We start from the raw sequence: 26,780 nt of genomic DNA, 5'->3' as shown, positions 1-26,780 counted from the left end.
TGCCGCGTGCATTAAACTAGCCATAATTTCCCGCCAAAATCTCGTGAAAGGTTACCAAGCCTAATAAGTTCTGTAAAGTTATGCTATCACAATGGCGTTCCTCGCTTTCGTCCTAAATGTGTCTCTTTAAATACCATTGCACTCTAAGACTACGTACAAAAAGACTATTATAGCAGAATGTATTTGAAGCGTCCAACAGGTCGTACCGCGATTAAAGATAAGAAAAACGTAGAAATCTAACTCTGGAATTATATTAGGCATTTCGGTTTCCAATAAACACCTGTACATATTTACAATAATAGACTTCTTTTGAGTATCAAGTTATGTAATTTTCCATCGAGCACCATAAGGAAGTTAGGATTGGTCTTGGATTGCATTGGTTTCGCTCGCTACGTCTTGTGATTGGTCTGGCCAATCAGATGGAGGCCTGATACCAATAATGACTAGATCGTTCCCACTTTCCCGCGTTTAAAGCCGACTTCATATGTCACATTAAATTCTTGAGTTCTCATTGGCTCCTTGTGATATTTTCCAGTGTTCTGATAAGCTGTTGTAATAACTTTGGTTTTGATTTTACGACACTCAATCGAAAAGGGCTTTATTGAAAATAAAAAAGAATATTGAAAACCAACGGAATGATCTCTGAGTGATAACCTTGAAGAGTCGCGCTAATCATCCTAGTCTTTCCTATCCTATTAGGAACATCTCTCCCATAAAATTATCTGTGAGGGCTGTGGACTTACTCTGTTTTCACCAACTCTTTCCAACCCAACCAACCACTGTTAAAAGATATCCAATCAGACAAATATTACTTGCAGGTTTAGTAATAAATCAATACATAACTATTTGCTGCATTTCAAAACCGTATGGACTGTGAATATTAACAACTTATTAAAAAAAACTCTTCGCTCTTGGATTCAACTCCATATGTACAATAAAAATAGAGAACATAGGAAAAACCAGCTCAAACACGAAGCGACAAGCTTGAGCCCAAGACTAACAGTCAGTGAAGACTGACTGTGTAAGTGATAGAACTAGAAAAAATTGTTGTTGGTGCGTTGACTGATGTTTTGACAACCTGAACAGAACTCATGAGTATATCCTGACTCTGATGATGCCTTCCACTCAGGTTGTCCAATAGTCCGTCGCTACTCCCAACAACACACCTTTTTAAGACTACCCTGACCCGGGGGATCAAACAACACGATCAAGTAAAAACCTATCTGGCATTGTGTTAATGGCTGTTAGCCCTTTTCATAGAGAAGATAAATACGTAATTTCTCGCAACGATTTCACTACATTATCAAGCAAGTTGGTGATGAGAGTAATCAAATTTATGAGCCAGAGAGGGCTAATTTGTTGTCGTAATTCAGATCTTTCGTTGGTCTCCAACTGGTTTTGGACTCATTGCGCAGTTATGACTTCTTGGAGATAAACGCTAGAAGGCTAACTTGGTATCAGACATTTGGTCTTAAGGCATACCTGTAACGTAAAATATACTGTGTTAGTGCAAGAAAAAGGAAACATAATTTAAGACTGAGTATGCTCCAGAAACCAGATAAATTTCATATCCATCACTCCGACATGTAGCACTGCTCGTGTTTTGAAATGTCTTCAAATATGCAGAAAATTCAAGTACAGGCACTACCACCGTGAATACTTCACACCAACCAGACAGATTGTGATATTACAATTCTGAGAGCACAGTTATAGATAACCTCAGAATTGACTAGACAACTTACATTTTTACAACATAGAGTTCTGTGGGAAAGTTCGTCTGTACTTCGTCCTTGATCACAGTCAGTGAAGACTTTGAGAACAATTCTCTGAGCTTTTCATCAGACCTGAAATAGGGGAAAAGATAAAAATCACGAATTATTTGAAAATGTGGCTTTTGCACCGAGATCCTAAACTCAATTTTGCATGCAAAAGCAAAGACTTTTGCCACATATTGTAGCTGAGTGCCATCTGCTTGCGAAATTTACTCAATGAAAAAGTGGCAATTGCCGGCTGGATTTTTGATCGCTATGTAAAACACAATGGGCACTTCTGAGGATACACATTTCCAATCCTTCAATATCGAGCGCTATCGTCTAGTTGAAAGGATTGAAATATATGCCTGATTAACCTGAGCATTAGTGACAGTAACAAATGGGAAAAATTGAAAAAAAAAATCCCTTTGAGCACTCGTGAATCGTGCATGACCTCTTTCCGTTTCTGGCGTCCACTGCTTTGTGAACAAGAAGCTTAGCAACAGCCTCTTTTAGAATTTAAGCCGGAAGCCTAGTTTCTTAGCTACAACTCTTTTATGGTACCTGGTTACACTGCTGTCTTGAGCATCCAAGTCAACCCCACCCTTTGTGACATTTTCCTTGACGCATATTAAACCACCTGGCATGAGTCCTGACTTACATTGCTTGAAAAAATCCACAAAATCATCTGGTAAACAAGAAAGGAACCAATATGCTTTGATTACAATAACTCCTTAAAAATCATTTTATAACATTTATAAATTGAATTTTGTTTTGGCCTCTTCAGCATAGAAGATGGAGATGGAGTGGTCATAAGCTAACCAAATGGCACCATCAGCCCTGACCAAAGTTGCCCTCCAATGGTCTCTAGACGGCAGATGAAAGAGAGTGTAAAACAATCAATTTACGAAAAAAGAGGCTAGAGTCCAAATATTGTAGAAAATATGTATTAAACTTGTTAAATGAAGCCCTACATTTGGTTAAAATTAAAAACTCCGAAACTTCTTAACATTCCAAACAAAGGGGTAACAAATTTACGAAACGAAAGCTCAAAAACAACTAAAACTCTGCGAAAACAAACTGAAAATACGCGAAAAATGTCCACGTCAGTTAACCAATGTCGAGGTTAAAGCTCTTTGACGTGATTGGTTAATTTGTGAAATCACGCTCGAAGCCTTGCTTCAAAGGAGGGTGAGAGTTTTGTTGCAATACGGTTCCCTTGTAACTCTCAAAAACCTAACCCTACGTATACTGTAACATAATTTCATATTTATTTGTTTTACTTAAGAACATTGCCATGCATTTTCACCCAGAACGACCTAGAATCTAGAATGAAAAGAAAGGAAATGAAATGTAACATATACTGACAAACTCTCAAGCACAGGTAGATGACAAATGGTTACGGTTCTTTCTCAGTGGTGACACTCAACCATGTTCATATGACAATAGCCACATGACAATGGCCATGCACCAATGACCACAACAATGATGGGATGAAAATCTATAAATATAACTTGCATATTATTGAATAATACTCGCCATCTGTCAAATGCCCGAGTACCCACTGACACCAAATGATACTGTAGCGTCCTGGTTCAGGTTTAAAATCCTGCAAAAGATGGTGCATTTTTCTCATCATAATTCAAAATATTCCTACTGCATGACCACAAGAAATTTTTGAAGCCATGCCAATGAATCAAGAAGGTTATTATCCCTTCACACTCTAAACTCAGTATGCATATTCTCCATACTGTTCTCTATACTTTTCCCAAGGCACTGACAAGGAGAATTTGTTTAAACAATCAAGAGCTTCTTAGGTTGGCAATCTTTCCCTTCATTCTCCTGACCTCAATGTTTTAGTTAGGGGTGATATTGTAAAGAAAAATTAGATGCTAGTCAATCTTATGGATCAAAGGGGTTAAGGCATAAAATTCGCACCTGCAGACCTTGAGGATAAAATTGTCCAATACGATCCTTTTTATCTCCCTAGAATGAAACAAATCAGATTCTGCACAATTAGTTAACAGGGTAACAATGGAAATGGCAATAATATCAAAATCGCTTATTTCCACCTAAAACATTATGTTGTATTTCTTGGTACATTTTGCTTACCAGATAATTTTTTGCTTCTTCTAGAAAATCGGCATTTTGCTCCACCATGTCCACTGTGTTAAATAATGGTAAGAGCAAGTTCTTTGTGACACGACCAATTCCAGCACCACAGTCTAAACAAAATGTTCACAAAAATATAACATTGTTTGTATCATATATCTGGAAAGATCTGACTATAACATTTCAAAATTAATGGAAATCTGTCTTTCAGCCATTTAACCCACGATCCAATCCCTAATTCTCTCTTCTAGCTGCTACACATTTCTTTGGAAATTAGTTTCAAGAATCTGGGTTCGATTAAGATAACAACTTCTAACTGATAAGTTTGAGTATTCTTATTAATTGTTTACTGGATAAAATACATGTATATGTGCATTATGGGGAGAAGTTAAATGAGTCTAAGGGTAAGCAGAAATGTTATCCTAATAGTGTAGGAAGCGGAATTGACAGGGATTATTGAAAGGAATACTGAGCCCACTCACCAAGGGCTGTAAATGGCTTTATTTTTTGGGTTGTAGAGGTGTCTTCTGTTGTTAAGGGTTCAATACGCCTCATCTTGGAAGGTTTATTCTCATCCTGTTTATCTGAAAGCTTCAAAAAGGAAAGAAGGCAACTGTCAGGATATAATTTGCTAAGTATATAACCATGATAACAAAAGTTGTTTTTCTTGATGTGATGAATTTTATAATATGATATTATTCATTCAAAATAACTTGTTCCAGAATTTATTGTTTACAAGTTCTGCTTTTTCAAAAGGAATTAAATTAAGTTAACCCTTTAACTCCCAAGATCTGACTGTTAATTTTCCCCTCTAGCTGCTACACATTTGCTTGTAAATTAGTTCTCAGAACTTGGTGCTAAAAAGTGTTGGGTTTTAAAAGAGTGTTAAGTTTTAAAAATGGAAAGGCTTTCATATAGGTAACCCCGGAATTCATAAGCAAGGCCTTAATCCTAAGGGTAATCTGTTGATTTTACCACCATTTTCCCTGATCTTTGAAATAATAATAATAATAATAATAATAATAAAAATAATAATCAATGTTTCTAGGACACAAATTGACATGTAGATATATCTGATTAAATACCCACTTAGAAACACGTACACAATGAAGTATGGGGTTACCATATTGCCTTGATTGAGCACTACACTCCAATAAACACCAACCTGGTGGTTTTCTAAGCTTCAGCTTAAAGGGGAGGCATTTATTGGAAGGTTGTGGCTATAGAAACAGGTCCTTCTTGCATCCCCACTATTTAACCTTTTGACCCCCAGATATGATTAACATATAAGTTCTTCCTATAATATCCACACACTGCCCAACAAACAGGTAATGAGAATACTGAAACTTATCAGATGGAAGTTGTTATCTTGATCTAACATCAAATTCTCGCAATAAATTTACAAGGAAATGTGTAACTGCCAGAGGGGAGAATTCATACTTACATCTTGGGAGTTAAAGGGTTAAGAAAACAAGAAAGGAAGGGGGGGGTGGTTATTTGAGGGAAGTGCTTGTTTGAAATTATGGCCTGGGGGATAGAAACTAATTTAGAGGAGTGACCGAGGGCGCACTTCTTCAAGGAAATATGGTATACAGAAAACTTGACTCAAAAATTAATCAAAGTAGTGGAGGATTAAATACAACTTACATCCAGAAAATTCTTCAGAAACCTCTTTGAATCTTTGATGTCTGTTGGTGAGATGTGACCGTAACCTCCTAACATTCCATTCACTGTTGCAGGAACACTCTTAACACAAAAATAAAAAAATTTTTTTTTTTCACCAAACATTTAATTACCAAGCTACAAGTATAAAGAAAAAAAATTGACTAGAGATGACAAGGAACACCCATGAGTAACAAGAAGGCTTTCACATGATGAGCTTCACCTCGCAAATGTTATAATTATAACAGTTTAAAGGTAACAGTGACAAATCAATTGTGCAGTAGAAACTTATTAGAGCCGAAACCTTATTTTATCTAAGAGTAGCTAAGGGGGGTTTAGATCGCACTCTGAATTTAGAAAATTCACGTGTCATGTACATAAAAGAGAATACTTCAAATATTTCTTCTTGTGTACTAAGAGTAGCAAAGGGAGGGGGGGGGGTCTTGCTCACAATTCATGCACAGAATTTAGTAAACTCACACTTCATGTGTATAGAAGAGAAGACTTCAAATAATTGTTCTGTGTACAAAGTTTCTTGGAAATCTTAAGGTTTTCACAAAGTGAAAGAGAACTTGATAAGTCTTGTATATTTCAGGAGGCAAATCATGCCTCATGCGGGTACATAAATTCATGAATCATGCTGGCCTTTCTGTTAATTACACCTCATTTATAAATCATTTGGCACCTTCTTTATTTACTTGGAAGTATGGTGCAATAAAGTGAAAATAAAAAAAACAAGAAAGAGAGCAAGAGAGAATATATATGGTAAGTATTATTGCTCCACTGATTCTAGAGATGCCTGCACTTTGATTGGTCAAAAACAAGAAAGAGAGCGAGAGAGAATATATATTGTAAGTATTATTGCTCCACTGATTCTAGAGATGCCTGCACTTTGATTGGTCAAGGATTACATCATATCTCACCATAATCACCTCACTGCAAGGTGATTATAGCAGGGGTGCTACCCTTCATGAATGGCTGCCAAGTGTTTTAACACTGTTACACAAGAAATGATAGATGGGAAGAGGAAAATACAATTCTGAAGAGCAAAAAAAGGGATGCAAAGTTGATTTAAAAGTCGAATTTACTCGTGCTTATTTCTTCCAAGTTGCTCTCGAAATCATGTGATTACCTTTACTAATTGTATTGATATATAATTGTGTAGCAACAAGTTACAATAGGTTCTTGATCTAAATAGGTTGTGTTAGGTTTATGAGCTAAATGGCTGTACTTACTTTCCAGTAATCCACAGCATCTCCATACCACTTTCCCCTGTCTTGCATTTCAGCAGGAACGTCACCTTCTGCGGAAGCCATTCTTGAAATAAAGAAAGTAGCTCTGCAAATGTATTAACATGAGCCACTGTAACATCTTAGAAAACACGAAATGTAAATTGTAAAACCTTTGAGCTCACCTGTATTACTTTATTACAAAGTCCTTGATCGAGAAGGTAGATCTCCCCTAAGATGTAGGTGAATGTGTTATCTGTTCGGCGTAAAGTATGAGATTATGCCTGTCTCAGCCATGTTTGATAATTCGCGCGAGAAGGAAGTGGTAGCAAGGGGTCTGGAACGACAAGATAGCCTGTCATGTATGCAGGATACAAATGTCTTGACAAAATGGACTTTATGCAAAGTGTTCAAAATTATCAGACAGTTACCGCGCCACAGCCCCCGTTCACGTTCATGTCCCACAATTATTTCCGTCAAAAATAAACAAAGTCAAAGTTTCACTTTTCGTTTTTATTGCTTTACTTGAAGAGTCAAGCGGTGGTGACAATAAATAGCTGATCAAATATTAATTTTTTCGGGCAATATCCCAGCCGCGGACATGACGTCAGCCGACACACCAGCGGCCGGAAGGCATTTCTCTACTTATCACAATTATGGCCCGTGTTCGCAAATATTATGCCACATTATTGCTAGAAACGAGGTTGACTCTGATATTTGAAGTACCTTCAACACATTTAATGCCTATACTCCGTCCAAAATGCAAGAGCTGTCAGCCTTCCCTTGCGTCTGTACATTACTCCTGAGAGAGACATTTTGAATATTCAATAGAATTCAATGTGATCCGCTATTGTCATAACATTTTCACTTCTCCTACCATAATGTTGGACACCATGAAAAGTTGGACGCCATGAAAACTTCCTGAAAACGGGAAGAGGTAAGTACCCCCTCTTCCCTCACTTTCTTAAATAGTAGGGATGCAAGGAAACCCTGGTTTTTATTGCCGCCTTGTTAAAATCTTTTCAACCCACAATTACACAGGAATCAGTACATGCAGGAGATAAATATTCATCCCCCTCGATTCAGCGCCCTCCTTCCAATAAACACCTTCCATATCCTCTAACGATCTGATTCGCCCTCTCTGTCCCCTTTTTTTCTCTGGGTTCAAAATATTACCGTTTTGATGAAAAGAACACACGAAGGACATAACTGGGTATACGAGAAACTGTAGATCTTTATTAAAATTCACTTAACTGTAATAACATCAAGTTAGTGCTCGAACAAAGAAAAAACTTGTATGAGCCACACAACAACCTTGTTCTATGTAAGATGTTATATTTAGGGATGTTTACGACTGAAACATTTTTTGAAAAAAAGTATCTAAAGTTCATGATGTTTAATTCCTTGGAATTCTTCGTGTGAAATAAAACCATCCTTATTTTTGTCCTCCTCGTGAAAGATCTCTTGCAACAGCATGTTATGGCTTTCATCTCCCTCGCCATTTGACATTCCCTCTCGCCTCAGATATCCAGCAACCTGAAAACAGAAATAGCGAGAATTTCTTAAAGGAAGACTTAAAAATATATGTGTTTTGGGAAGTTTTGAGATTTTTACCCGCAATGCATAGGGGTCAAAATTGGTATTTGCTCATAGCCACCATGGGAGGGGGAGATCATGAAAATTATAACTACCAATGGGAGGGGGGGGTAATTGGAGTACTACAGAGCCTTCTGGGAGGATTAGGAAATTTTTACTGTGACATAATCAAAATCTCTCCCTCCCCCCTCCCCCCCTCCCCCCCCCGCTTCAACCCCAGGTGATGAATAATGACTGGTGCCCAAGAGGGTCTACATGAAACGAGCGTCGACTTCCTTTATGCTGCTAAGATTAAAAGTGTCAAAGGCGTCCTATGCTGAATAAAAGTCAAGGTCCTTTTAGCAAGTACATGGGATCGAGGACCTCCTCAGCTACGTGGTATATACAAAATACACGGTTTTGGCAATTTTTTTAAAGTCTTTGCAGCTGAAGGAGCGCCAGAAAAAAATCCATTTGATTCGTGGCTTTAGCTAACAGCCTGAACGGAATGGAAGCAAAGAGGATATTGGAAACTTAACGAAGGTAGGCTACCATGGATGGAAACTAACTAATTTTTGGAATAGTATCGGAAAAAAAAGTCTTCAGATACAGTAAGACATACAACTAGAAAATCCTGAGTATCACACACCCTGATAAGCCTCAAAGAATTCACGATGTCGTCTCCGGAACTCATTGGCGCTCTAAGCCGTTGAGATCTGGTTCGACACATCAACTCATGTCAAGGCCTCACTAGCTAAGAAAGCAGATGGAACCAAGGGACGAGGGTTTGGAAGTTCTGTAGACAGACATTGAATGTTTAATTTCTTACCTCTGAATGTGAGATCAGTCCATCTCCATTGACATCAATCTCTTTGAACATGTTGAGCTTGCCGCTATCCTCCGAGGGGTCAGCGATTTTCAAGAGCTCTACGTAAAATACTAGGAGTGCTCTCGGGGGGATTTTATCCCCGACGGGGTATTCCCCATATCCATATTGCGACGGGACAACAAGCTCACGGAGTTCTCCCACGCACATATCCTTCAATCCCATGTCCCAGCCGGGAATAACTTGTCCTTCTCCGAGAGTAAACTCAAATTCGCTACAAAAGAGAAAATAGAAAACAGAAGTTTAAATGAGCGCTTTTAAGTTTTCTTACGGAATGTACCCTCAAATCTCGTCTCCAGATCCTAAACTCTAGTCTATCTGACGAAAATGACCGTGGAAAAACTAGGAACTAGCCCTGCTTTCTTTGACCATGGCTTGTAACGGATCGATGTAACTGTGAATAAAACGGATGAGGCAATTATCCCGTGTTTATTATGTAATTAACAGACTTTCAGCTGCCCCTCAAATAGTTGCCTTTTTCATGGCGAAGTTTCTTTAACAATTCAAGTAAGAACGAAATCGAACAGGCCTTCGAAAAGGTTCTCTGTACGCAAATGGCGACTCCCGCATTTTTTGAGCCCGCGAGGGATGCGAACGCGCGAGCGGTCTGCGAGGGTTCTGGCAGGAAAATGTGTACCAGACCCCTCGAAGATCTTTCGCTCGCTCACTTCGCTTATCAGCTCAAATTCGCAGGCTTCGCCTCACAGCCTGCTCGTGCCACAGACGCCAAACAGAGCTTGCTTACGGGCTACGAATCTATCAATGTTGACAAAATGCGCCGTCCTGCAAGGCTCTAAGCCAATCGGGAATTATTAATTAAATCGGTAAGCAAACATGCAGAATTCCACCTTTTTGAGTGTGATTCAGTCATGCATGAATCAAACTGTATACAAGTATAAACGGTGAGAAACATTTGGCAAAGAATCTTAAAATAATATTGTCCACCCTGAGCTATTCAACTTGACCCGCAAAATAATCTTGAGTTCTTTTGTTATTTCCGGTTTAAAACCAGCCCCCGAGTTGCTCACTCGTACGGCGATCGCACGTGAGACGGAAATTTCTAGCCACGTTCGTAAATTCGCAACCGAGCCTTCTCTCGGAACAGTTTAGGAGGAAATTAGTTCAGACTATAATCGAATCTGTTTGTTGATAAGTTTTTTATTTAGTCCCGGTACCGCTAGTTTTCCGTATCAATGCGTTCATGATCCTCTCACTCAATTACATTTCTTATTCTGGGTTAATTTTATGCAACGGATGTAGATATTTTAATTTTGGTTTTGCGGAGGAAAGCGTTTTTGCCTATTTAACACCTTTTCAATTTAAAACGTATCCAGTTGATCTTAAAACGGGAGAGAGGACGACGAATCCGAACTTTTAAAAGAAAGCTCATATCTCTTAACATCCGAGGAATTTGTTCAATTCTGGTATAATCGAAAAAGTTGACAAACTCGATGAAATTATAAACTAAACTGAGTCAGAAAAAAAGTTGACAGATAAAATAAAAAGATTTTAGTCGATAACCTGAATAATTGAGTCTTCATCACTTGGACTTTTCCCTAAAAGCTATGCAAGGATCTTTAAACTACATTAGCAGAACAAAAAGAAATTGCTATTTGTTTTTTTTTTCGGATTTTATCTCCTCTTGGAGATGCAACCAGTGAGTGAACAAGTAAATTATGGAAATCATTTGGCTGAAGTAGTCTACAAGAAAAAATAAATTTATCCTACAGAAAGACTGTACTTGCGAAAACAGGAAGTTCTAGCTCACCTTGTGGTTAAAATTGGAGTTTGGTCAATCAATGTGTTGTTGTATCTGACCGTCAAATGGTCCCCATCTTTCGATTCTCTCTGACAGTCGTCTGGTTTTCGCATTATTCCAACTGACAAATGATCTCGTTCTTGTTCAGGTCTTTCATGCGCAAAGGCATAGACGAACAAACAGGCAATAAATGCCAAAGAAGTAAAACACGAGGAGCTCATTTTCGGCCGGCTCACGAAAATATAATGAAGAATTCTTAAGATAAGTTTGAAACGAACGTAAAAATAGAATATGCTGCACGAGCGAGTCAGCTGTTGAGCGCTTCTCTGCTGCAAATGTGAATTACAACAGATCTCTCGTCGACAATTGATCTTACGGCAGATGACAATATGTCCACGTAGTGTAGAAGCCAACCAAAAGATTTAAACGTGGACACAGGTTTAATCAATATTCATATATAGCTGGAAAACTGGAGCATTCATACTAAGAACGCCATGTTACCTAGGAACGAACGTCAGCTCGGTATTGAAAATAACATAGCCTTTCTCTTCATAAATCTAAAACAAAACCGTAAAATTCTCGGTCAAATGGACTTCATAGCGGTAACAAAAAACAAAATTGTCGTTACGATTGTTATTTTCTTCAGTAAAACACAGAAAATTGATCACCGGCCGCGGAGAAGCTCAATTATTCGGCGCAGAAAATTACCTTATTTCTAAATCAAACTTTAGTCTGCCCTGAATCAGTAAAAAGCGTCTGGACGGTAAGAACAACAGCTATCTTAAAGAACAAGGTTTTTGAACTTCAAAACTGAATTTATTATCCTCGTGGCAAAGGTTCCAAACATTGGAAGAGGTCTTAATTTGGTGTGAACTTCTAAAAATTAATTCATGTTTCGGGCTTCTTTTTGACAGAGGTTCTTTGCAAGAACTGCGTGTACTGCGGGGATAATAGTCATATTTTGCACAAAGAATACATGCAGGAGAGGCAGTAAGGATTCAAAAGAAAAATCTTACTGGCCTTTTTACATCAGTGCCACAAGATAAAGAATTTCAACTTTTGAAAAAGAATGACATAACAACATTACATCTCTAAGGCAAAAGCTACCCAGCCGAAACTTCAAAAAATTCAAAAATTTTCATTAAAGATTTAAGAAATAACGGGGAATGAGGAATACACCAGATAAAATTTCAGTTAACTTGTGTTAAACCCATCTAAAGTAAAATATTTGAAAGTTTAAAGTCTTCATCACAAGAAAGTACTCTTGAAAATTCCGTGAAACAATGATTCTATTCAAACGCAGTCTTGTATGTTTTGAATCGGCGTTTTTCGTTGCGTAAAGTTTGCGCAACTTAAAACCAAAACAAAATCCGTAAACGTATTTTCGATGAATTTCAACTCTTTACAGTCTCTAACCCCCAGAACAGCTCTTGATGAAACATATCATTCAATTCATCCGAAGTAAATCCAGACATTTCACGTTAAACTTCTTTGATCTTGCAATAACAATAAGGAATGTTCGATAACGAGAGTACGATAAATGTTTAAATTCTCTCAACTTACAATTACACCTATGCATTAAACGAGTTAAAAAATAAAAGTTAATTAACACAATTTACTATAGTGACGAGCAAAAGTTTCCTTACTACAAATGTTAACATGAATTTGTAAGCCAACGACACGCTCGACTTGAATAGTTTCCAAGAGGAATGATCTGTGTTTTATTAAAATTGATTTTTGCAAGGCAGGGCTAAATTGGTGGCGAGGTTTCCCCAGACGGTTTTATGATCATCTCGTTGATATGTTTTTTGTCAACGATAAACGCTGTAAGGTCCTATAAAATGCACAAAGTAGACCGATTCATACGAAAAAGAACACCTTTTTTCTCACAACTTTGAAAATCACTTCACGAAAGTTAGAAAGTAAAACCATACTGACATTTGGTCAAGAATGCTTTATGACACTCCACCCAACTTTTAAAAGTGAAAGATGAGGTCTGTGCCTCTGTAACCTTAAGGTCAACTCAATGAAAAGATTGCTCTTTACGCCTCTTATCAAAGGAACATCGGTAGATCATTGCATGGGAGATTGGTTTACAAAGTTGAGATAACTCCTAGAGGTTGTATTAAGACTTAAAAGGGGCTCTGTTAGTTCGCCTTAAACTAGCCTGAAAGTTTTTCCGAGGCTATGGTTATTTTCAGATTTTGTCCAAACGCACGATTCTAACAAATTTGTATCCGAAGCGTGAAAACTAATCCAATGACAAGTCGATTTTCATGAGTTGATGCATTGAAATCGCGAAAAAACAATTTAACTAGGTTTGCTAAGGGCACCAACTTCACTGATTATGGGCAAAAAACACCGATGATTCAATAAACTTATGAGTTTTTATAATGACCAATTGTAAAAACTTTATATCTCAATTTGAACTGATTTTGTGGGAAAATGAAGAGCCTCGTTTTGGTGATGATAACCCTCGCTCTGGCAAAGGCACTACCCCTTAAAAATGGAAACGTCATAGAGCTTGAAACAGAGATAGGAGACGAATTTTCGCTTTAATTCTTATTTGCTGTCATTAAAAATTTTATGATTTCGCCTTAAAAGCAATGGTAAATCATACACTCATTTTTTCTTCTTTATTCTCCTTCTTTCTTTCTCTTTTGGCTGTGGTTGTGATCCTGTGAAGCTAGACGAGGAAAAGATTGGTAAGTCTTTCACAACATCCACTATTTTACGGAAGAAACACCGATACCTCCTTAACACATTGTTACTACTATGAGCGATTGTAAAAGCCTCCTATTTTTTTCTTCTCATTTTGAACTGATTTTGCAGGAAAATAAAGAGTCGAAAAGATGCTTGTTTTGGCGGTGATAGCTCTTATTTTGGTGAAGCACTCCCTCTTAGGGATGCTTGAAACAGAGACATGAGACCCTGACTATCACTTAAATTCTTACTTATTTTCATTTAAGATTTTGTGATTTAGCTTCAAAAGTAACAGAAAATTATGTACTCATTTCTTTTATCTTTTTCTTTGTTAGCAATGGTCGTGATCCTGTGATGCTGGATGAGGAGAAGACTGGTAAGTCTTTCTGAGCCTTTTTCAATACGAGAACCTATTATAATAAACTATTTCCCAATTGTCTTCCAATATTCATTTCTCAATGTCATACAGGAAGACTCCACGAGGACTGGTGACCAAAAGAGATTAAATCTATGGTTTATACCTGTTGAAATTTCTCGTTTGTTTATGGTGGACTTATTCAGGACTGAGTAAATGAATTGGATAATGTGATTCTTGCGGAAAAGCTTACATGATGTTATTGATTTTAATCAAACGGACTTAACTTTTAGACGCACCCATGAACGATCCGGCTCCAGACCCACTTTTTTACAAATTACCTCAACATTGAGGACGTTGACCCGGCAATGGATGGAATTGGGAAGTTGGAGGCTCTGCCACTGGAGGAAATAATGGAGGTATTAAAGGTTATAGGATATGAAAAAAGGACTATTGGTAAGTAAATTAGTCAACCCTTTTTTTTTAGCATGTCCGTAGAAAGTTTATCATTTAATAAATAACTTTTTGTGAGCAATCCTGATGTTATCTAAGAGACGATTCAGCATCCTATAACAGTCGACTACTGTCATAAACAACTTCATGATTGGTTTTCGCTTGTGGAATACATAGAAAATTGTACGAGGTATTTAATGAAATCTGAGTATTGCTGTTTTCCAGGCTTGAGCAGTATAGTTGCTATACCTAGTTCAAATATTCGATTATTGAAGGAAATTTGAAATGATCGATTTAAATTGAATATATTCATTTTTCATAAACGCAGTCCAATAACCAGTGAGTCGAAGAGCGGGGACAAGTCACTAGTTTTTCCGTCAAGATTTTGTAGTAGTTGACTCACGCGGAATTTTCAAATATGCACTTATTAATTGCAAGCTCTGTCATTGTTAATCATTTTTTTTATTGATATACTAGTGTTTTCTTAATTTAATGTCAAAAATTATTATCAAGTCTATCGCTTTTATCTTGTTAAAAGATTTTTTATCCTTTTTTTTTAATGTGCCCATCAGTAGAGGGATTTTTGCTTTATAGTGTTTGACACAGAAATAAAGTTATTTAAGTTACATATGGATAAATAACTGTAAAAGAAATGATGTAATAAAAAAGTTAAAAACACAGTTTTTGTGATTTCCTTGTTTTCAAGTCCCTACATGCTTTAGTGCCTCTGGTTTTGTAACCTGGCCTTCTGTTTCCCACAAGACATGGAGGATCTGGATACGAGATAAAACTATGGAGTCTTGTAACAAGGAGTGTCACCAAGAAGAACAGTTCAAAACTTATTTTTTTAATCATAGTAAAGTACTTGAGTTAACCCTTTACAACCTAACATCAGTATAGATATTCTTCGCACTCTTCTCCATACATTCTCCAAGGTGCTGACAAGGAGAATTTGTGTAACAATCAACAGCTCCTCTAGCTGCTGATAATTTTCTTTATTCTCATGACCATACTGCATGATTCAGGGGTGATATTGTAAGGAGAACTTAGATACTAGTCACTCTTAGGGGTTAAGGGGCTGAGGCAACATCACCACTAGAAAACCACTACTGTGCTGAAACAATTTAATACAGTAAAAATTATGAGAACATACACCTATAGACTGAATGACCGCGTGAAAATAACCTCTGAAATACGATTTTTTAACACTTCTCTAGGTTAGAAGTGTGTTGATGAATTCTAAAAATCTTCCATCTGTTTGGTCTGTTGGGAATTTCTTTATCAGGGAAGACTGAAAATGAAAATATGAATAATGGCATTTAAGAATACACAAAGGTAAAAATGTTTATTTTTTAAGTCTTACCCTGATTGCTGCTAGGAGCAGCAGCGAGTAATAATATGTTGCTTCCCCTCCTGCATAAGGGACTAGTAAACCAGCCTCCCCCTCCCATTCCCCTCCCCTTGATGGATAAAGGAGAAAGTGACTCTCTTCTTTTTTTAAATTTGCTCCCTTTCCTTTTGCACTCACTGCATCTTAGGCAGAGAGAGGTCTGGGTGTGAGGCAGCTGATCATCTGTTGTACCTTTCTCTCACAAATTTTGATTTTCTGCATCTATGTTCAAATTAGAGGGTTTTGTTTTCTAGGGTAATGGCTACAATAGTAAATTTACATGGGGAGGGTGGGGGGGGGGGAGGAGAGGCAGTTAAAAAGGGTTGAGGGGTGTGACGATAAGAAAAGGCCAATAAGTGTGGTTGCAGTTCCACGTCAGAAGCACAACATCATGACAACAGTCAACACTACAACTAAGATTTCTCTCACATGCCAATGTACACCACTCTAAAAAGAAGGCAGGATCTGTTGTTAAGTCTACTGGTATAAGACTCTGATATTCGAGGATTCACCTTCACTTTGTCAAGGTAGGTTTGGGATCCATGCCAAAAGTTGTTGAAGTTTATTGCATCAGGGCCTCCCTTGTAAAAACTCCACATCCATCTCTGAAAAAATATCAAAAAAAGGAACTAGTTAGAAATACAAACTTAAGTGCTAGTGCTTTGAAATAGTAGCTTTGAGCCATCATTTCATAAGAACAACATGCCGCCACAGGATGGATTAGGGGTGCATATCAAGTTCATCAAACAATTTATGGATAATAGTGTAGGTATGCACTTGATTTAATGGTTAAAGTTTTTTTTAATGGGAATAAATGGTGGGTCAATCTTAACAATCTTTAACCCTTTAACTCCCAGATCAAATTTGTAATTCTCCTCACTGTCAACCATACAATTTTTATAATGTTCGTTCAGAGAACTTAGAATTGGATCAACTAATTATCCCCAAATTGGTATTTTTATTTTTTATTATTTTTATCTCCTATCTGGTTGATATTGTATTGATACTGTAAGGAGAAATTCGGTCTTGGTTAAAGGGTTACATCCAGAGTGAATTAATAATTATTAGTCAAGAATAGGGTTTTGGCCGAGAATTAAAAAGTTGATGACAAGTGACATTTCAATAGTTGTCAAAGAAACAATTTCTATTGCCAGAAACTCATACATTACTTTTGAATACTTTTTTTTTACAGTAGTTTACAAGTTCAGTTCTTCATAAACTTTCACATTCTTTGATCTGAGATGTTTATCAATTATTTACATCCTGTCATCAGTATTCACATTCTCCATGCTGTTCTTCGTACCTTTCCCACAGCACTGACAAGGAGAATTTGTTAGACAGTCACAAACTTCTTTTATCAGTAGGTGATGATGTCCTTTCTTCTTGTGACCTTACTGTGTGATTCAGGGGGTGATATTGTCAGGAAATGAAAAGTTTTCATTCCTTGCAATGACAATTGCATTTGCATTGTCATTTGCATTGGGGTAGCTCACATGTGTAAATCCTTGCATTTGCATCCGCATCTGCATTGCCTGTGTGAACCAGGCTTTAGGAGCCAAAGGATTAAAACAATAGTACATATATCATACCAGTTCATTGAGAAGATCTTGTGTGAGAAACTGATCTTGATGCAGGGTGGTATTAATTAGCATTGGTACACCAAGTTTCTGAGTTTGACCTTCCATTGATGTTTGAACCCAAAAAGCCCGTATAACTGATTCCTTTGTAGTTCTGTAGGTGTCATAGGGGGCTAAAAGGAAAAAGGAAATAAAAACCCCATCAACACATCATGATGTACTTCTCTTGTGACTTTACACTTCATTTAACCCTTTCACTCCCTGATCTCATCAGTAATTCTCCTTACTGTCTGGCATACAATTCTTCTGATGTTAGTGTAGAGAATTTGGTATTGGGTCAAGTAATAATCCACTAGAGTGTTCTAAATTTTTCTTTATCTTATTACTTGTCAGCTTGATACTGTAGGGAGAAATTCTGTCTTGGTTACTCATGGGAGAGGGTTAACCTGACACTTGACTCACTTTCAGAGTGTTTATTTGATTGACTGAGGATTGCAAATTTTTTTTCAGTTTTGTACATAAGTTTCAGGGCTTGTCAAGTTACATGTTGTTTGCTGCTGACTACTTGCCATGGGACCAGGTTGGTTCACTTGCACCAATAAACTGTAATGATGGCCATTTTGAAAGGTGCAGTAACATCGAGAAAGAGGTTTTTTGTCTTGTCATGAACGTGGGATAAAGAAAAATCTGAATCCCCACCATGAATTAAACCTCAGAGCTTTGGATTCTGCACTGCAACTCTTTACCACGGAGCCACAGGGACTCTACTGTGAGCAAGGTCTATTACAAAGTTCATGTTCTAACCATAACCCTAACATGTTTTAACATGCAGTAACATGTTAGAAGACCATTGGTTCTGTTTCTGTTTGTTTAAAGTTCTATGGTTAGAGTACCTGGGACCTACTCTTCTGTTGGAAGGGTTTTTTTGCCCCAACTTACACTTGGTCATGTGGGTAAAAGACTATTTTTTTCTGCAATACAGTAGCTAAATGTGAAGAAAAATAAAAATGGGTATTTAGAAGTGGACATTCCACAAGGTGGCTCTTCTTATCCACTTTTTCCTGGTCAAATTGGAATTTGAAATGTTTGTTATTAAGGTGGATTTAAAACTGGAAGGCGCAGAGAAAAACCCTCCATGCAAGGACAAGAACTGACAACAAACTCGACCTTCATGTGACCTGGGTCCAGGAATTGAACCTAAGCCAAAGTGGTGGGAAGTCAGTGTTCCCATCACCACTGTGCCATCCCTGTTCCCCAAAATAGCTCCCTTCACTCCCTTCACCTTGGATACACTTACACACTATGATACCCAAGCAAGCTCCATATGGTGCGTTCTCCTGCTGTAGGATGCTCTGATAATTCAACTGATTCTGAATATCCTGGAGCGATGGATCAGGCTGATAGGATGGATGACTATGGTACCAACCCACCAGAAAAAGTCCTCGCTGTGCAATTGCATTCCTAACCTGCAATGGCAAGCATTTACATGTACCCATGAAATCAATTTTAATTGACCTAGGAATGAAATACATGAGCATGTACTATTGAAGAAATGATTACCACAAGTGATCTTAAATTAACCCTAGATGCACCCTATCATCAGTGTAAATATACTCCATACTCCTCTCTATACATTTCCTTAGGTGCTGACAAGGAGAATTTGATTAACAATCTAGATCTTTTTTTTGATGGTGATCATTTCCTCTATTCTTCTGACCTTATTGTTTGATTCAGAGGTGATATTGTAAGGAGAAAATAGATGCTGGTCACTCTTAGGGGTCAAAGGATTAAAGAATTTCTTCAGGCTTCTTCTCTGCAATTTCTTTAATTGCAGCTCTCTTGGGAGGATCACAGTCACATCATTTATGTTTCCATGAACAACATCAATTTCCCTACCTCTTCCTCAACTTTGAGTGCATTTTCCTTGTCAGCAAATCGACAGCGACAGGGGAAAGCCTGCACAACCTTCATGTCTAAGAAAAAAATATCAATTAGATCCTAGAGTAATACACAAACCTAAATGATACTGTGCATATAATTGAAATCTTGGGTAGGCATACTGAATAGGTTTCACTTAAGGAATTTTTATGTCAACTCTGTTTTCCTTTCCTTGGGAATGAAACCCAAAAGTAGTATATGTATACTATTATAGTAATTGCATAAATGTAGCTGTGTCCAAAACAAGAGAATAGTTTTCCCTTTACACCATAACATCAGTATCCATAATCTCCATACTCTTCTCTATACATTTCTATTAGTACTGACGAGGAGAATTTGTTGAACAATCAAAGCTTCTTTGGGTGTTGATCATTTCCTTTATTCTCATGATCTTAATGAATGACTCAGCCATATTACTGTGAGGAGAAATTAAATGTTGGTCACTCTCAGGGTTTAAAGGGTTAAATGACTCCTATAGAATTCACTTACGGTGTGTTTGTGGGTCAAACTGCCCCGCTAAATATCCCACAACTTCACTGGTTGTAAGATGACAATGATAATCCTGGAAAATATACACAAAGCTTACAGAAAACACCTAACAAATGTGCTGAATAACATCACTAATACAGCTATTGTAATTTTATAGACATTATCATCTAAGAATCCTTAAATGTTCTAACAATTCTCAAATTTTCTAAAAATCCCATTTAACAAGTTAAAAATCCTTAGAAAATCCAGATTTTTGTATTCAGACCTATCTTATCCAAGTGGCCTAAACTAGGCAGAGCTTATCCCAGATCCTGTAGCATGAAGCCACATGCCCCTTCCCCCACCTCCCCCTCCTCCCTCCCAACCTGAATAGAAAGAATCTCATAAATTAAAGTGTCTTTTACAAGAATACCAAGTCTCCTGCTCTGCATGTCTTTGAGCTGCTAGCTCATACACTCTATGTGACCCTGCTCACACATGGGTAAAGTGCTCTTGAAAACACTTTGATGATCCATTTATAAGGATTGTTTAATGAATATTTCCATTAGAGAGTAAAGTATCAGTGTATGATAGCAAGGTAATGCTGCTGCAAATAGTGTGTACAGTTATATAATGTACATACACCCAAAGACTTACCATAAGTAAAAGGCAGTTTGTCGAAATATCCACAGAGAATGGCTGCATTTTTCCAGTAGCACTGAAATTCACAAGTTCAACCAAAGTGTGTGGATCACTAAGACAAACAAAAAAGCTTTAATTTATGAAACTGATAAAGAAATTAATTAAATGGGAAAGTTTCCAAAGAAACTGTAGTACTGCATTATATGGGGGGGGGGGGGGGAGAGGGGTATTACAATAATTTGGTTCATCAACTGATTTTTTAATGTCATTTGGCACCGGTAAGAGTGTCAAAGCTGACATTTCAAGAATTAGTCCATTTTTAACCCTTGAATGTCAGCTTCAGAAACTTCATACATTAGCCAATAGGCCATTTTACAGTTGTGTATTGACTGTACTTGCCAAGCCTTTTGATTTGGACTGAGGATAAAGGTGACCTTGTTGTAATGGCAACCAGTATTTAGTAAGCATGATAAAAAAGTCATTTACATTTGAAAAGCAGCAATGTTTGTATCATAACAAGGTCTCACTCCTGTTCAAAGCATGCAACTGTAAGATGGACTATCAACTCAGTTGACAGAACCAACTGATCGAAAAAGAATTTTTTGTACCATTAACATTGTTGTTGGTAACACTTTCTTCACCTTTCAGGAGTCACCATCGTGTGCTTGCTTGACTGCCGAGTTCTAACAGCTGATCGTTTCCTACCTGCAGAGCCTGGTGGAGAGGACAATGGGCTGGGAATGTCTGTTAACCAAACAGAATGACTTAGATATTTTGACAAATGTTGAAAGATTATAAGATTTGCAATGTTAAAGCAAAAAAGACAATAACAAAAATGACTCACCCACAGGGCTTCGAAGAGAACTTGATGTTACTGACTTTGATGAAGATGTTGGTGTGACTGCAGTTGGTGTGAAGACCGATGGTGATTTGGCAGGAGGTGGATGGATATACCCAATGTTTGGCTTCCTTCTGTAATGATGTAAAATAACAGAAGATATTAATTTTCAGAACAATTTTCCATTAAGAATTGATAACAAAGTAATTTACATTTGAAAAAAAGCAAGGTTTGTATCATAACAGGGTCACCCTTAGCCTCATTCCTGTTCAAAGGCTTGGCAACCAAGCTAGCAATTGTAAAATGGAACATATGATAGTGGATCAACCCTAATTGATATTAATTGATATTGTTATGATTAATCTAGTTTCAGTCTCAGAATTAAAGAAAGTCATGATGGATGCTTCAAACCAAAAACAACAGTCACAGGCAATAATCAAGCAACCTGGGGCCACTTAAAAAATAAAAAATGCCAAAAGGGGTTAGATTTTAATACAATTGTTTTTAACTTACCCTCTCCCTGAGGGTGTGGTCTGTGTATATGGCGGTTTATAGAGGGATTTTGTACCAGCTGACCCAGACTTGATTGAGGACGATCCAGGTTCTCTTTGTGTGGAGGGTTTTGGAACAGAAGCTGATGTGATTGTTGATGATGATGATGACGTAGACAAGGATGAGGGTGATGTGAAACTGTGCACATCACTATGACTACCAGATGGTTTGCCAGATGGTGTCTTTTGTGATGAGGAAGTTGTCGATTGGGTGGTATGAGCTGATGACATTTTTTGAGAAGTGGTTGGTGTATCACCATGGCTTGATGATACCTGTTGTGCAACAAAACCACAGAGTTACTAACAATTATAATTCATCACAAAACTACCAAAACCTTGAGACAGAATGCAGGTGTCTTGCAGAGGAAAAAGCAATGATGGCAAAGACCAATGAAATAAACTTATTCCGAACTCATTCTTAATCCTTCACTTCCCAGAAGTGATCAACAAGTAACTTCTTCCAACAATATCCATGCACTATCCAGCAAACAGGTAAAGAGAATACTTAAATGTCTCAGGTACAAGTTGTCATCTTGATCTAGTACCAAATTCTCATAACTTATTAACAAGGAAATGTGTAACAGCAAGAGGGGAGAATTAACAATCAGATCTTGGGAGTTAAAGGGTTAAAAAGAAAAACCCTGAATTAAAAAAAGCAAGAGTTTTGCCCTTGTTGGGGTCCTTGCATGTCAAGAACCTAGATCAAAAACTTCAACCCAGCCTTTCATCCCTCCACAAAAACCACTTTGACCCTTTCACTATTAAGACCCTTGATTAAGTATCAATCCTTAACACTTCTTGCAATAAATTTGTTATTTTAGCTTTGAAAATTTGGTTTTAACTCAAATATTAGCAGAGCTCGCAGAGGATAGCCCCATAATTATACAAAATAGCAGTAACCCATCGAGCCAAAAAAAATTTGGATGTACAACCGTACAACCGTACAAACAACCATACAAGGTGCTACTTTTAGCATGCATGGCCAACTGTACCACAGGCACTATCTTATAATCAGTCCTCTACATGGACACGGAGAAGTTGCAAATGAAAATCCATTAATATTACCACACACTTTATCCATAGTAGGGGCTTTAGTTTTGTTGAAGAGATGTGTGGGAAAAAAAATGCGAGCTTTGCTTTTAGGCTTGCCTAAATCTATATATTATCATCCTGGTTGATACTTTTGTAACTTCATGTCATCTTTCTGCTTAAAAAGCTGGGTTTTAAGTGATACTTACACCTGGGTTTTGCTTCCTAAACCATGTTGTCTTGAACTGATCCAGCTTTTTACCTTTGTATTTTACCTTTGAAAGAAAAAAAATGCAAGCAAAATCAACATTTGTATTTTTCTTTATTCTAATTACTTATCTGCTTGCTATTGTATTGATATTGTAAGGAGAAATTCAGTCTTGGTCACTCATGGGAGCTAAAAGGTTAACCACTAAAAGCTGGTATTAGGAGAATGATAGCTACAAGGGATGCGCATTTTCTCCTAGCTCTCTGTTGGTGTTTCTTCCTAACTTTGTACCTCTACTTTTAGCAATTTGCTCCTTTCTATCCTGCATTGGCAGAATTAGGCGTTACTAATAACTGCTTTATATGAAATTTCTTTGACTATAACTAGGACCTTTGTAAAATCCTAATTCATTAATCAAAGCTTCTTAATTAATCAGTAATATACAACATCTTCCAATTAATGAGTTTTCTCATCACGTTGCCAATGAAAAGTCTCTTCAAATTCTGAAGAGAAGTTATATGTTTGGGAGTTACAGCCAATTTGTAAAACAACTTACTGATGCCCATCCACAGCCAGATTTCTTGGAAGGATTCACCAGCCTCTTACAGTAGATTGCCCAAGCAGAAGGCGAGTTGAACACTTGATCAGCCTCTGGCCATCTGATTCTACCATCAGGTTGGAGATCAGCCACAAACTTCTGACCCTGAAATTCATATCAACTACTTAATACTGATAGTGATGACAAAATAGAACATTGTTCTTACTAATGTCTAGTAATAATGAAATTCTCAATCTCATAACTGTCAAAGTACCAATGATCATGAATAAGGAAACACTAAAAATGAAAATTATAATAATAATTATAATAAAAAAAAGTAATAATAACAATTACTAAAAATTAATTACAGAATTTCTCCTTACATTATTAGTACAATATCAAGTAGACAAGTAATGAGAATACAGAAAAATATTTAGGGGATTATTGGTTGATCCAATTCCAAATTCTCCAAACTAACATCATATAAATTGTATGGCAGACAGCAAGGAGAATTACCAATGAGATCTTGGGAGTTTACAGGGTTAAAAGTGATAAATGTAACTGATTTTTGGAATAACTACTTTTTGTTTAATGTACATGCATGTAGTGTTGTATAAAGAAGTTGTGATAAATTTTGTGGTAGTCTTGACCTAAATGTTAGTCACTGAGCTTCAACGAATCTCAAGAAATGAGGTTCCATCCTTTTAAAGGACTTAGATTCATGCTCAGTTCAAATTTGTTCTTTCAGCATTTAAAGCCATTATTCTGTGACTATTTTGGTTGTTATGGCCAAAGAAAAAATTTTGGCAACTAAATGTTGCTGCTGAAAGTTGCAATTTTGCTGCTACACATTTCCTTGTAAATTAGTTAAAAGAATTTGTTATTCAATCTAGATAAAAATTTCTACCTGATAAGTTTGGGTATTCTCACTACCTGTTTACTGGATAATTTATGAATACTGTGGGGAGAAGTTACAATACATGTTAATCACTTCTAGGAGTTGAAGGGTTCAAGTGCGATAAATGCTCCATTATTTTCATTGATAAAAAGACTTATACCCTTTGTCCTCAGTTGTCTAAGAATTTAGCCTTGAGATATTGCCTGGACCTCTAAAACAAATCACCATTCATTCATTGCACAAAATTCCCAAGTTCCATTGTCTTGTTTTCAATTTTTCGTGATTTTCCCCTCTATTTGGGTGTCTGGAATTGAATTTGGTGGTAACTACATTAAACTTGATTCTTTGAATGGCAATTTTGAGAACTAATGAGCTTGACGCCATGCTCTGTCTTCTCACTCCTGTTCTCCAAATGTATGAACTTACACCTTTTGCAATAACACTATAAACATTCCAGTTTCAAAAGTAATGTAATATCATCTACATGTAGCTGTTACACTAACCAAGTAATCTATAGAAAGGCATTTTTCCCCAGGTTCCATCACTCCATCATCAAGCAACATGCCAAGAGTGACACCCCGCCCTGTGAGAACAGATCGTGGTTTTCTTCTTCCCTTAGGTTTTATAGTCTCTTCCAATATCTCTGTGTCATCGCCTTCATCTTCATCGTCAACATCATCACCATCTTCTTCTTCATCCAAGTTATCTTCCTCCATGTCCTCGATTTCATCTTCCATTATCTGAGCTGTAGCGTATGCACAGTACAGTTAATTAGACCTTTACGGTGTATATAATAGTTAGCAGCTTGTTTTGTCAACAACTAGTTTACCAGTTACTCTAAGCTTTTTTCATCAATATCCTACACTATACCTGCTGGCTCTCTAGCATCTAACATTTGCTCTAAGCTTTTTTCATCAATATCCTACACTATACCTGCTAGCTCTCTAGCATCTTACATTTGCTCTAACTCCCAAAAATGATTAAAATGTAACTATTTCCTTTCATATCCATACATAATCCAGCAAACAGGTAAGGAGAATACTCAAACCTATCAGGTAAGAGTTGTTATCTTGATCTAAAACAAAATTCCTATAACTAATTTACAACAAAATGTGTAGTAGCTAGAGGAGAAAATTGACAATCAGATCTTAGGAGTGAAAGGGTTAAGGTCAATTTGCTTACAGCTCGTACATGCATAAAATAATCTTTCTGTTACTCCCTCAAAGTGACAACTGCAAAGGAAGTCTGTTTACTGTTACATGTAGCAATTTTCATCTCTCTAGAGATCCTAACTCGTCTAATTTACCTGTTTTAGTAAAGCAACAGTGTTAAAATAATGATAAAGGAAAAGAAGGAGTTTCATCACAGCCGGAGACATAATTATGGTAGGTATATCAATAACAATAATAAGTGACACATGTAGAAATTTACTGCATAGACACCAGCACAATACGAAACACACACATACAAAAATAATACAACTTTCTTGCTTATTGTCAGTGAAGAACTTTGATATAGTGCTTGCTATTGTTCTGAGATGATCTTTGGAGTAATCAGGGGCCTTTCGTTGATGAATCTCGCATTTGTTTGAGTCCTTCGAGTGGAAAACAGTGAAGAAAGATCAACAAAGCCCTCGTGCATGCAATGTAGCAACTTTCGTTAAACATTCGAGGGGTATTACATGTAGATCGCTGAAGTTGGTAAAGAATTTAAGAGAAGGATAAGACTTACCCATGACACAACAGATCACGGCTGAATTATGCACTTTTTCAATAAAATCCCTCGCTCGTCTAGCGTAGTCTATTCAAACAGCGTGTTCGCCAAGTGTTATGCGAGGGAACTAGAGAGGAGCGAAGAGTTTGTAGCGTGGGGGTAGAGGTGGGGAGGAGTTGTCATAGGGTACTGCGCGGGAATATTTAAAGCGGGTGACAAGAATTCCAAAGTGTCGGCTTCTTCCTTCTTAGTAAAAGTACTGCTTCAAAATTTACCATTTTTCTCTTATTTTCACAGTTCTTAACCTCTCTTGTTATTTTTAATCTAGAACTGACTTGGTTCAGGTTCGCTGAGTTTCAAGACACACCAGAAAGAAGATTGATGCCCTGAATTTGGTCCACGTGGGAAGCTGATGAGGTGAGAACAGGCAAAGTTAAGTTTTATTGTGTGAAATGTTTGGAAATAGGTTAGAGTAGAGTTACTCTTTAAATTGCATTGTTTATTC

The 26,780-nt window shown here is 37.2% G+C and overlaps 3 protein-coding genes across 4 annotated transcripts; all 3 read right to left on the bottom strand.

Moving 5' to 3' along the window:
- Window positions 1–806: 806 nt before the first annotated feature.
- On the bottom strand, window positions 807–7,077 carry LOC131770784 (N-terminal Xaa-Pro-Lys N-methyltransferase 1-B). 2 transcript variants are annotated; one of them, XM_059086502.2, is made up of 10 exons: window positions 6,940–7,077; window positions 6,761–6,863; window positions 5,511–5,609; window positions 4,346–4,454; window positions 3,864–3,976; window positions 3,690–3,737; window positions 3,291–3,360; window positions 2,316–2,439; window positions 1,743–1,844; window positions 807–1,482 (listed from the first exon to the last, which is right to left on the bottom strand). In XM_059086502.2, exons 2-10 carry the CDS (start codon window positions 6,839–6,841, stop codon window positions 1,458–1,460), a joined length of 771 nt encoding a protein of 256 aa, XP_058942485.1. In that variant the 5' UTR covers window positions 6,842–6,863; window positions 6,940–7,077; the 3' UTR covers window positions 807–1,457. The 2 variants fall into 2 exon arrangements, with proteins under 2 accessions (XP_058942485.1, XP_058942486.1); XM_059086503.2 differs by having other exon boundaries at window positions 6,761–6,842; window positions 6,940–7,066.
- An 896-nt stretch (window positions 7,078–7,973) lies between these two features.
- LOC131770820 (peptidyl-prolyl cis-trans isomerase FKBP2) lies at window positions 7,974–11,398 on the bottom strand. Its single transcript, XM_059086550.2, has 3 exons — window positions 10,984–11,398; window positions 9,159–9,429; window positions 7,974–8,290 (listed from the first exon to the last, which is right to left on the bottom strand). The coding sequence occupies exons 1-3, from the start codon at window positions 11,193–11,195 to the stop codon at window positions 8,135–8,137; spliced, it is 639 nt and encodes a 212-aa protein (XP_058942533.2). The 5' UTR covers window positions 11,196–11,398; the 3' UTR covers window positions 7,974–8,134.
- Window positions 11,399–14,963: 3,565 nt separating this feature from the next.
- LOC131770744 (MPN domain-containing protein) lies at window positions 14,964–26,403 on the bottom strand. Its single transcript, XM_066160717.1, has 14 exons — window positions 26,294–26,403; window positions 25,066–25,307; window positions 23,683–23,829; window positions 23,128–23,193; window positions 21,852–22,162; window positions 21,345–21,472; window positions 21,142–21,244; window positions 20,516–20,612; window positions 19,880–19,952; window positions 19,349–19,425; window positions 18,750–18,918; window positions 17,465–17,625; window positions 16,388–16,480; window positions 14,964–15,776 (listed from the first exon to the last, which is right to left on the bottom strand). Exons 1-14 carry the CDS (start codon window positions 26,295–26,297, stop codon window positions 15,699–15,701), a joined length of 1,749 nt encoding a protein of 582 aa, XP_066016814.1. The 5' UTR covers window positions 26,298–26,403; the 3' UTR covers window positions 14,964–15,698.
- Window positions 26,404–26,780: the final 377 nt, after the last annotated feature.

The sequence above is a fragment of the Pocillopora verrucosa genome, chromosome 13 (genome assembly GCF_036669915.1).
Source record: "Pocillopora verrucosa isolate sample1 chromosome 13, ASM3666991v2, whole genome shotgun sequence".
NCBI lineage: Eukaryota > Metazoa > Cnidaria > Anthozoa > Scleractinia > Pocilloporidae > Pocillopora > Pocillopora verrucosa.
Note: the sequence above shows the minus strand (reverse complement) of the source record. Positions and strands in the feature narration are given on the sequence as shown.